This window comes from Choristoneura fumiferana, chromosome 7 (genome assembly GCF_025370935.1).
Source record: "Choristoneura fumiferana chromosome 7, NRCan_CFum_1, whole genome shotgun sequence".
Taxonomy (NCBI): domain Eukaryota; kingdom Metazoa; phylum Arthropoda; class Insecta; order Lepidoptera; family Tortricidae; genus Choristoneura; species Choristoneura fumiferana.
Genome location: NC_133478.1, coordinates 12,353,099 through 12,365,958, shown reverse-complemented (window position 1 = coordinate 12,365,958; position 12,860 = coordinate 12,353,099). Strand labels below are relative to the sequence as shown.

General features: G+C 38.5%; 1 protein-coding gene across 2 annotated transcripts in view; it reads left to right on the top strand.

The window, feature by feature from the left end:
* Positions 1 to 12,860, top strand: part of LOC141429724 (sortilin-related receptor-like) — a 49,208-nt gene that overhangs the window by 4,298 nt on the left and 32,050 nt on the right. For both annotated transcript variants that reach the window (XM_074090200.1, XM_074090199.1), the window contains exons 3-4: positions 3,223 to 3,384; positions 4,021 to 4,269. In XM_074090200.1, coding sequence (XP_073946301.1) covers positions 3,223 to 3,384; positions 4,021 to 4,269 — 411 coding nt within the window. The remainder of the gene's footprint in view (positions 1 to 3,222; positions 3,385 to 4,020; positions 4,270 to 12,860) is intronic.

The window sequence follows — 12,860 nt, the reverse complement described above, 5'->3', positions numbered from 1 at the left end:
CAACAAGAATCTACAAGCATTCCTCTCTGACTTGACACCAAGCCTAGACACAAACTATTCACTCTGGAAAGCAACACATAAACTAAAACGTCCCAACAACCAGATCCCCCCCCTCAGAAACGGCACCGGAAATTGGGCCAGATCTGATGTGGAGAAGGCTGAATTATTCGCTGAACACCTTGGTAAAGTGTTTCAACCATTTCCCGAGTTGAGACCTGAGCAAGGCACTGAAATTAAGAGCTACCTAGAAAGTGCAATACAAATGTGCTTACCATTACAATACGTGAGCTCTGCTGAGGTGGCCGGCGAAATAAAACACCTAAAAGACGGAAAAGCACCGGGATATGACCTTATTGACAGCACTCTTCTGAAAAATCTACCGAAAAAAGGAATTGTTGCAATAGTCTGTATATTCAACGCCTGCTTGCGGCTCTGCTACTTTCCAGGACAGTGGAAGATAGCGCAGGTGATAATGTTACCAAAGCCCGGTAAGCCACCTAATGAAGTTGAATCTTACAGGCCCATTAGTCTTCTTCCCATAATAGGTAAACTCTTCGAAAAGATATTACTGATGAGGATGAAGGTTCACCTGAATGACGTAATCCCAGATCATCAGTTTGGCTTTAGGGAGAGCCACGGAACGATTGAGCAGGTCCACCGTATTGTCGACATAATAAGCAGATCGATTGAGGAAAAGCAGTATTGTTCAGCAGTCTTTTTGGACATCAGTCAGGCCTTTGATAAAGTTTGGCACGAGGGCCTTTTATACAAGGTTAAAAAAATGCTTCCACACTCATTTTACCATATAATACATTCATATCTCAATGGGCGATGTTTCGAAATTAAGTTTCACGACGAACTTTCGGACTTGTGTGAGATAAAATCAGGAGTACCACAGGGAAGTATACTGGGACCAGTTCTCTACACCATATTTACTGCTGACCTACCGACAACAGATTGCACCACGGTTGCAACATACGCCGACGACACGGCCTTACTTTCGACACATACGAATTCAACTACTGCATCTGAACATCTACAACACCACATAGTCAAAATTGAGGAATGGCTAAAAACCTGGAGAATGCGCGCAAATCAAAGCAAGTCAACACACGTAACATTTACGCTTAGGAGAGACACTTGTCCTCCAGTTACAATCAACAATGAAGCAATTCCACAAGACGAACATGCGAAGTATCTGGGCATACACTTGGATCGAAGGCTGACATGGAAACAACACATATGGGCGAAGCGGAAGCAGCTTGATTTAAAGCTGCGTAGTATGTACTGGTTAATAGGACGCCAATCGCAAATGAGCAATCACAGCAAATTGACAGTGTACAAAACCATCCTGAAACCAATTTGGACCTACGGTATCCAGCTCTGGGGTACAGCCAGTAATAGCAATATTGAGATACTGGAACGATTCCAAGCAAAAACCCTGAGATCCATTTTTAACATACCACAGTACATTAGTAACAAATTTATGTACCTGGACCTAAAGCAGCCAACTGTCAAACAAGAGATCATGAAATACAGCATTAACTATCAGAAAAGACTTGCAAAACATAAAAATGAACTCGCCCTCGGACTTTATGGAGAGGGAAGTTTGCGATATAGGAGACTGAAGAGACATAGCGTCATAACACTACTGGATAGATTCAACAGGATGGTATGAGACACCCAGATGTGAAGTGTCTCACCAAGCTATAGAACACAAACAGATACAAGATATCGGACAGAGTAGTGGCTTATTGTTGAGCTTAACAGATCGCCATGATGCAGCAAAACAAAAAAAAAAAAAAAAAAAAAAAAATTATCATTGTGTTACCGAGTTATAAAGGTTTGAAATGCAAGATAAGATAGTGAAAGACATACTTGCAGAATAGAATACAAAGTATTTTAGAAACAGACAGAAATATAGATTTTTCAAAATATCACTATAAATCCAATTTTCAACCGAATACATTTTTCTCTTCACTAAACATTGTCTGTATAATATATTCATAATAATATATAGCAGGGCTTTTGAAACTTATCGCTTCACATACCCCTGTTAAAGTTTCTACACCATAGCGAACCCCCCCCCCAAAAAAGTAATAAAGTTGACTGCTGGAGAATAAAAAAATACAAAAAGACTCCAAAAACCAATCTTAATCATCTTGCTAGTCTTGCAGCCTGGTGGTTTTTGGAGTCACGAAAACCTTGTCGCGAACCCCCTACCGTCGAATAGCGAACCCCTAGGGGTTCGCGTACCCCACTTTGAGTAACCCTGATATAGGATACTAGTTGTTGCTCACACCTCCATCTCCTTAGAATCCGCTTATTGCTGTCCCTCGGGAACTAAGCATTTTTCCAGGATCAAAAGTAGCCTATAGATGTCCTTCCTCAGAACTCTATCTCTATACCGAATTTCGTCAAAATCGGTTCAGCGGGAGAAGCGTGAAAAGGTAACAGACAGACAGACAGAGTTACTTTCACATTTATAATATTATTAGGGATGGCAAATTCAGAAGTTGTCAAATATGGTACTGTATGTAATTTGCACAAGTTCAAACTACTTTAGATCAATGACCTTTACAATTGTCAATTGAAACAGATGGCGTTGCTGATTAGCTTATTCATGCTCTGATTAAATAATAGCATATCAAGTTAGTTTACACTTATAATGTCAAATAGATGCAAGCAAATTATTGCATCATGAAGTGTATTAACAGAAGTACAGTATATTATAGTTTCGGAAAAAAGTGGCTGTGACATACGGACGAACAGATAGACAGACAGACAGACATACAGACATGACGAATCCATAAGGGTTCCGTGGCCAAATCCATAAGGGTTCCGTTTTTTACCACTTGGCTACGGAACCCTAAAAATGAAATACTTATTTGCCCGACATTTTTCGAACTATTTATAATCGGAGGGTAGTTATATGTATGTAAGTTGTATCCCAGTTATAAGAACGCTGGTGTGCATATCGCATTTGACTATCGTCCTTTCACGCTCACCTTGATGTTGAACCATAGATAGGTACGAAACATGTTCGGTATATTTTCATTTTTACGCACGAGTCTCAAAGTGGTTTTACATCAAAAACCTTGCAATGCTACATGGTGCTTGAATGGGTAGATAATAAGAACTGTTTAAAATAAAAACTTTCACTGATTTGTTTTCACATTTGTAATGATACAACAGTAGACCTAACAAAGATTTCTCTTACAGTGCGTGTTTGTAGACTCCACAAACAAGAAACTGTTCTACACAAGTGACAATGGACAGAATATTACCCGATCTGACCTGGACTTCCATCCTAGTGAACTTGCTTTTGACGAGGAGCTTCCCAACGTTTACGTCATTTTGGACAAAGTCGACACGATTAGACGGGTAAGTTATTTGTTATTTTGTGATAATGTTTATCAGTTCAGTGATTGCAGCTGTTGATCTGAAACAAAGATAGCCAAAAATTTGCATATGTGACTGGTTTTTTTTTTTCACGTAAATTCTCTTTGTATATACCTAAACATGTTTTTGTTTCTGATGCCAATTTTTATAAATACTTGAGTACTAATAATGTAGCTAATTTTTATCTTTGACTCATTCTATAGGCGGGAAATAAAAAACCATACCACCAATTTGGTTTGGTACAAATAATACAAATTTTACAGATTAAAATAAAAAAAGGTAGCCTTTTTTCACAGGCTGCATATAGAGTACCTAGTGCTTTCCAACCTGGGAGATGTAGGCCAAAAGGCCTGCGTAGACAAAACCAAAATTTAATGTTAAAATAGATTTATAAATAGGAGTATTTGCATAAAAGTTTTTATTGGTTTGTGAATTATGATATAAGGAGGCGCTGGGGGTCCGCTTTTGTAAAAGGCAAAGAAAGGCGGATATGAAAGTATTCTTAGAACCTCGGAAATGTTTATTAAGCTAATTTAGAAAATAACAGTCAACACCCTATTAGTTATTGCTTGCAACTAGAGTATAAATCAGTAGTAACATCTTTGCAAATTCTTCTAGCTTTACCTGACTGTGGATGGAGGCAAAACGTTCAAGCAACTTCACAACTATGTCAAATCGTTCATATGGACTACCGGTCCTGGCATATCAAAAACATTCTATGTGGAGAGATGGAAGCCTAATGGTACCAGCACGGTCTTAAGTGCGAGCGACCCTACGAACTTTGACCATGCCACTGTCATCTTCCAAGATGCAAAGGATTTCCAGATCAAAGGAGACTTTATGTTTGCAACGAAGCAAAGCAAAGAGGTAAGTTTACCATTTGTTTAATTTATTTATGGTAAAGCCGAGGACGAGCGTAATTTTATGAGTTAGTTGTGAGTCGAGCATTTTCAGGGTTTTTAGTTTTTTACATCAAAAAATAATATTATTTTATTTGTTAGATATATTTTATGTTAGATATACGCAGTTGTTTTGCGAATTCAATAGATAACAGACTTTAAAACATTGTTTTTCCTTGTGACATTGGTCAGTCCAGTTGGTAAATAATAATAAAAACTGATTAAATAGAAACTTAAAACTGAAATTGTTACGTTATTCAAGCATTATATTTCAAAAATGTCACAGTTACGTATGTACCCACGTAGAAAGTAACATCCTCCATGAAATAAAGATATTTTGATTTTTTGATTTTTTTGAACTCACGTCTTAAACCGAGTTTAGCTCGTCATGTTTCGGGCTATTTCGTAGCCCTTCTTGGGAGCACGCGAACGCGACTCGGCCGCTGCCGCAACACGCACACTACGCGCCGCGCCACCGCTCTGCTCGCGCGACTGCCCGACGAAGCTAACACCGGCGCACAACTACCCGCATTTTTATCGTCATTTTTATTGTCAATGTCTAATGTAGGGTAAGTAGCACACAACACTAACAACATCGCTCCGTAAAGGCACGTTCACACCAACCGATGACGCAGCACGAGTATTTAAAACTGTTTTCCAACTCGGGGGTACCGATCAACCGCAATCCCGGTTAAAATTCGGATGACGACTAATCTCAATGGCTTCACGTACTTTCCGCGGAATGAAAAACATTTCTCTCGCAAGTACAGAAACCTTAACAAACCTGATGTAATGCGTCAAATCCGAGTCCATTGAATGCTCGGTCACAGCAGAGCCCCTGTCGTCCTGTTTCCACATACTACGTATGTGCTCCGATACCCTAGTAGGCACGTTATAGCTATATAGCGGTACGATATAGCTCTTGCCACACGAACACGGAATCATGTATACCCCGGGACCACTCAGAGGCTCCTTATCCTTCGGCGATCGCACCAACTGTCTAAGCTGCATATGAGGACGGAAAATCGACTTGATGCTATAACTTCGGAGCTAAACTCGGTTTAAGACGTGAGTTATCCGTTACAATATCATTTAATATAAGTAACATCCTATTTAAATTTATACTCCATTGTTGCAACCTAAAACCTCGTACTGATCTTCCCCTAATCTACTATAGTCACATATTAGAAAGAATTGGTTAGGCACTCAATCATATAACAGTAATGCTTGTAAACGACACTGCGGAAGTGGACATTCAAGTGAATAATATGGGGCAAAATTGTCCTCGCTGGTCTCTGTAGGTACTCAGTACGTCAACTCGTTTGTTCGTCTGGAACAGGGTTTTTTAACGCGTGGGACGCGACTCCCTGTGATTGCAAAGCCTTTGGATCCTGAAGCTGAAGTAATAAAGAAACAAAATGTATTTATAAGAAAACTTTAATTTGCTATATTAACATAAATCAACGAAAATAAAAAGGTTTCCCAATTAGTGAGATTCACGTCGTCAAAAAAACATTTGTACGCATTTGATGAATATGAATGAGAAAGTGTAATGAACGACTTTGACGTTTTTTTATTAGTGTAGTATTTGTACCTACACTAAGCAAGTGTAGCATAAAATACACAACTACATACTAAGGGGGTCGCGTCGTGAATTAGGTTGAAAAATACTGGTCTGATGAACTCTTAACCTCAGTAATTTCATGTGACTATGTTCTAGATCTAACGCCAAATAATGTACATGCGTTAGAGTTTAAAGTCTAAAATTTAGACTAAAGCTCCTCTTTTTATAGTACTAGCGTAGCGTAGTCCCTGACTGGAATTGGTGTTTTTGCGAAGGAAACGAGATATACCTGTGCTTTGTGTACATATTTGACCAGAGAGCTTATAGATTCTTTAAGAATATGTGAACACGATTCTATATATAGGAGCTCATCTACTCTGTCATGTATATATGTAAATTATAAAAATTATTCCGAAATAACTTTATTACCTTTTCCTTGTCTCGTTTTTTTGCTGGAATAGGATGTTTGTTTGGTCAAATTCGGTGGATCGAAACGGTTTTAGCCTTGAACTATGATTTAATGCAGAAAATGATTTATCTACAAGAACATGGGTGTAGATCTTAGGGGTGTACTTCTATTGAGGCGGAGCGGAGCGGAGAAAAGCAAAACAGAATCGACCATTCACTGTGTCGTTAAAATACATAACATGTTTCGCTGGGGTTGCTACAGAGTTGCCAACTTTTTTTAAAAATAAGCAGAGTATATTTGATTCCAAGGAAGGTATAACAAAACTGCCGTCGTAATACAAATAATAATAAGATTTAGAATACGGTTGCCAACAATACGCTCTTCTCTAGACCCGTTGTAATGTGATATTGTGATTGGTCGTCTGCTTCTCCGCTCTGCTCCGGCTTAGTGAAAGCGTACTCTATAACAAATTTTATCAAGAGAACTAGAGTATTCAGCGTTCTCATAGTGTACAAGTAATGAAATACTCGTACCAGCCGATGACGTGCTTGCGCCGTTTTCCTTGTTGCATCTAATTTGTGCCAGCTTAAGAAATATGTTATGTCTAGACAGTTTGACACAGCATATGATTACAAACGACTTATTTAGCCAATATCAAGATGACTGTACACAGAGGCGTGTTTACCTATAGTGCAGGGTGTGCGTTGCACATGGGCGCAGCGGTGTTAGGGGCGCCGGCCGCGGCAATTTTGTACCTATTGCATTTTGACCGCGCGCTTCCTAGATGGCGCTAAAGTAATAATTGCACACGGGCGCTACATGGGCTAAAGACGCCGCTGACTGTACAGCCAAGGAAACTGTATCGCGTTCGCGTACCAGGGTGGAACCTTTTCATAATCAATCTCGCTATGATTTCTTTGGCAATTGGCAGATGTATGGAATGTCAAACTGACAGCAGTAACACAAAGGTTCCACCCTGTTACACGATTCTGTTTCTTTAACCGTATGTAGTGTCGCAGTATGGGATCTGATTGCAAGTTTACCTACGTCATCGAGTGGGACAATTTTATGATAGGTCCTTAGCCACCCCAAAGTTACGTAAAAAAAAGTTCATTTAGTCAATTCTTTCTTAATCCCAATAATATTATAAATGCGAAAGTTTGTAAGTCGGTTTGTTTGTTAGTTTCTTCATCACGTCTGAACCGCTGAATCGATTTAGATAAGATACAATACAATACAATACAAAGACTCTTTATTGTACACCAGACATAGTAAGCGATACAGAAAACAAATTATTAAAATTACAAGGTGAGCAATAGGCGGCCTTATCGCTTAAGAGCGATCTCTTTCAGGCAACCTTTTTCGATGTATTTTTGTTGTGTGGTGTATTTTTTTTTTTGAGATTCGGTATACTTACCGATAGTTTCGAGTCCCGGGGAAAATTGCGTAGTTCCCGCGGGGTAGCGTTTACCGAATTCTACGCGGACGGATTCGCGGGTAACGGCTGGTTTATTAATACTTTTCCCGTACATGTATGTAATCTACAAATTAAATTAAAATCCACTTTAGGGTAACTTAAAACTAATCCATCTGTCTGTCACGTCCCTATGACGCACAAATGGGGGTGGTGGCTGGCATGAGTGGCATGTTATCGTAACCTTGACCTAGACCGCTCATCTGATTAGGTTTTTCCGCTGTTTATTAAATGGAAATATACATACATATTCGGCGCTTACAGTATTCTCCTGTCATTAAATATCCTAAAACGTGATGAGACGATTGTGAATATGAGTACCTATATACGAGTAATGGTGGCCATACACCATCCTTCCTATCGTCCAATCGGCATGACGCTGCCGATTGGATCAGTTAGAACTGACCGTGTGTGGGCCATTGGCAATTGTCATGACAGTTATACTTGAGGGCACAATCAAATTTCAATTCTTTTGGCTCGATCATGCCGATTGGTACATCGTGGTCCGTCGCTGCGTCGCTGCCAAATTGAACAGTTCAAACTGATCGTGTGTGGTGTACATGGACGAAGTGCAGATTGGATCGTGCCTGCAGCGTCATGCTGACCATACACCATCCGTCCAATCGGCTGCAGTTCGTCCATATACACCACCACACACGATCAGTTTCGACTGTCCAATTGGCAGCGACGTTCAGTTGAATCCATGGCGTCACAGTGACAGACTAAGATGTGTTAGCTGTTTTGGGCATTTTACTCGTGATAAAAAAAAAAAAAAGATCGAGCGGAGTGGTGCAAACAGTGGTTAATGAAAAGAATTCAGTTTACTCATATACTTCGCGGTACTTTATATATCCCGTGCGTAGCCGGGGCAGGGCGCTAGTAGGTAAGGTATACTAGTAAGACACACTCGACGTTAGTCGTACGCTGACGTTGTCATTGAACAATGTCGAGACTCCTGATTTCTCAGCGCTGAAAACGCAGACGACCGTTTAGAGGATAACACACAGATTCAATGTCGTTTTGGAGGTTATTATACATACCTACTATAGCAGAATATCATGCACAGTAGAAGAAACTGAATCGCGTATCGGTGAAACCTTTCCGCTACAAATATTATGTTCAAATTCGACAGATCTGCCAAAGAGATTATGATGAAATGAAATTGATTATGAAATGGTTCCACGCCGACACATGATTCACTTTCCTCAACAGTAGGTACAGTCACCAGCATTAATATCTGCCACAGCGGGGCGTGCAAAAATATCTGACACGTCCTTACGGCCGTAGAAATAGAGTCGTATCAGATATTAATGCACGCTTGTTTTGTCAGATATTGATGCTGGTGACTGTACATATAAATAGCCAACAAACCAGTGTGACTATCTTTCAGTTATTGGTGTTCAGGTCACATGGCCCGCTTGCTCGTTTGCCTCCCTCTCATCGTCAAAACAAGTCGTTGCGTGTAGTTTATTCGATTTCATAAACTTGTGAGAAAAATTTGATCAAAAATATCTGAACCCGCTTCTACGCCGTTAACAATAGAGTCGTGTTCAGATATTTTTAATCAAATTTTTGTTCACAAGTTTATGAACTTTACTGAACAAAAGCATATGTTCAACGTTAATTACAGTGCCTTTGTACACAAAAGATGACAAGACTAGTTTTTGTAAGGATCACATTACAACACATTAGATGTAACAAAAGTAGCGGACGAATATTTACAGTTAGCTCGGATTACAATTACATGCTTAGTCAACTTAGCAGTAATGCTTGTTTTTTTATTGTTTTGCATTAACGGGTCAGTCGCGCTACTCGCGCTACTGCGTTTATAATGGACTTGTGTTTTTAAACATATATGTGATATATTTATGTACTTGGTTGAACTGAAAATATCGATTGATGATTAATATTATGGGTTTTAAATAAATCGATAAATTAATAGTCAAATCAAACAGGACGTGATATGTCCTGTTTGTGGTATTTTGACTATGAGTGAAAATCACGAAAGCTCAAAACGTTATATTGTCAATCGAAGAAACAGTTTATCGTCCCTTGTATCTATGGCGTTAGAATCAATTTGCGGTTCGCATTTGCCTCACCGCCTTGTTGCTTTCGTATTTATAAGCTATTTAAAACAGAATGAGAGATAAAAGTCTAATGAAATGATATCTCTTGTGATTAAAGTTTTTTTGCAAATGTCTCGGTTACTGTGGTTGTGATAGCGCGGCCCGCGGAGATATTCTACCCGATTTCAATGAAACTCAGTTAAATTCGATTTGCACGATTTGCACTAAGCAAACACACAAGAATGCAGTTAAATTGAAGCTTAATTGAAAGCTTTGTGATTATTCTAGTTCTCTCGTCATTTTTGTACGGAACCCAAAAAACGTGCATCTACGCTGGATTTCACCGAACATCATTATTATCATCATCAATTTATTTATTATCTATCTATCTAGTCTTATTCTTCGCGACCTTGACTGCTTAAACTGATTAAATTCTGTAAGAAGTATTAAATAGGTACAGTCACCTGCACCAATATTCTAATACAACAAAACGTGCATAAATATCTGATACGACACTATTTCTAGGGCTGGTAGGACGTGTCAGATATTTTTGCACACTCCACTGTGGCAGATAAGTGCAGGTGGCTGTACGGTCGAACAAATTGAATCATAACATGACCCAGGGTGGCCCCTTTTAATAATCTATTTCACTATGATTTCCTTGACAAAAGTAAGAGATGTCAACATGACATTAGTAGCATAAAAGGTTCCATCCACCCTGGGTCATGATTCAATTGGTTCGACTGTAGGTACGTGTACGAGTATAGATTGGTCACTAAACCAACATAGACGCGTAGCTACGCCACATAGACACGTCGCTAAGACAACATAGACCGTAATAAGAATGCTAATTAGATTATTTTCTACCCTAGAACATATTTCATGGATTTCTAGTGATTATCAATAGTTAATTCCTTGGTTTATTTCATTGGTGATTTCAGTGATGAATAGGTATTCTGCATTTTTATGGTTTTAAAAGCTACTAGTTAGTCACTTGTTGACCGTCTGTCTAGCATGAATCATCAATACGGGACGTCGGAAAATATAATAATTATAGTTTCGGACGGATTGTTATCTTTAGCGTTAATAATTTGTTTTGTCAGATATCGCGCCTAGGTGTATTTTACCAAGGCAACGGTTCTTACTTTATTTTGCTTTTATAATTATAAAACACTGAGTAGGTATACATAGGTTAATAGGAGCTTCTTATTTCATACATAATACGGTAAGTATAATATTTTTTTCTGTCTCATCTCCATTATGATCAGAGCCTATTCCACCATTTTTTACAGTTCTCCCTTGTATATACCTACCTCTCGTACTTTTATTTTACACTAGTGTTTACCCGCATCTTCGCACGCGTTAGAACCAACAGCTGAATCTTAGATGAATAATTGGTTTCGCGATCATTCATCTAAGAGCTGAATTTATTTCCAGGATTTTATTGAATTCGGGATTCTCCAAATTGCATCGCGGTCTTCATTGACGCTGCAGTAAAAACAACCGTGCCAAATTTAATGGCTCTCGGGAATATCGGGATACATGTCGCCTAGCCTATGTGTTATTCCAGATGTTCAGCCATCTACATACCAAAATTAACAAACATACACGCACACACACACAAATATACGCATTTATAATGTTAAGTAGTAGGATTACTGATTCTTTTTGTTATCTCCATTACCTTAGGGTAGGACTCCCCCTAATTTCAACTATTTCTTTGTGCTTGATTTCTTTATGTCAGTCTTTTGTTTCTGTCAATAGGGCAATATTAGCATTTAATTTTCGACTTATGTTCCTTGGACAAAGTTGTTCAGTTTAAGCAACACTATCAGCTGTTTAAGTTAAAGATCATCGTTAGGTTCCAACCTGTTAAGACAGTAGATTATTCATTTATTATCTATCACTTGCGTCATCGCAATCAAAGACCTGCCCAGTTGTCTCGACAAGGTCCGCTGTCTAGACTTAAATGTAATCAATATAAACGCTTAAAATATCGAAAGCTATAGAGCTAAGGTAGACATCAGCAACTTAACATTGATAGTTATTGCTTGACATTACGTAAACGTATTATATTACCTGGCCAATACTGATGATTAAACTGATGATTCGTGCACTTTGACACAATAGTAAAGTAATAATTTTGCCCTTTTAATGTACCTGCATGCATGCATGTTGTCAATAATAAATACATTGCATCTCGTCACTATTTTTAAAAAAGATCTTGCCTCTAAATCGATAATTTTTCTGAGTACATTTTATGAACAATATTTCAAGCGTACATTTTGTCGATTATTGATTTAAGATATGAGGTTCTTCAAAGTAGTGACGTTCTGCACCTTTATTTTTGTACAATCCGTTTATTCGTTGCTTAGAACCCATTGTATAAGCTTTGCTTAGTTTAGGACTAGGCCAATGAGGGTTTTTCGACAGGTGAATCATCGCTAGATGGCGTTAGTATCGTGAGGTCCGTTTGACGTTTCAGTCTTGCTTGTGATTGGCTCATATCATACGATACGATACTATCGCCATCTAGCGATGTTTCGCTAGTCAAAAAACCCTCGTTGGTGTTAATCGTTCCAAGATATTTATTTATTAAAAATTGGTAGAAATAGTGATTGCGGTTGCGAACGTGCGCGCGTTAGATAATAAGCCTTCTTCATTACGTCATATTAGTAGTAGTGACTATTTATTAATTTATTACGTATACGCGGCCATGGTCTCCTAGCCTAGTGAAATAGGGTCCTAAAGCATTACGCACCACACAGAGACTTTGGTAGGAGTTGTAGGGTTTGTAGGGAGCAAAGAAATTTCTTTGTTGGCTGACCTAAAATTAATATTAATTTTAAACTCGATTTCATCGACTATTCCTTCCTTTCTTGATGTTTCAAATAAAAATTCATGTCTTTGTCATATTGTAGACGACTTCATCATGATCATATGGCGCATGAGTCACAAAATAATGATTCAGTAGTTAGTAAATTATTTTGTGGAGCGAAGATAATGATTTTCATGACAATAAAAGCATTTTATGAAAAAGGTATAG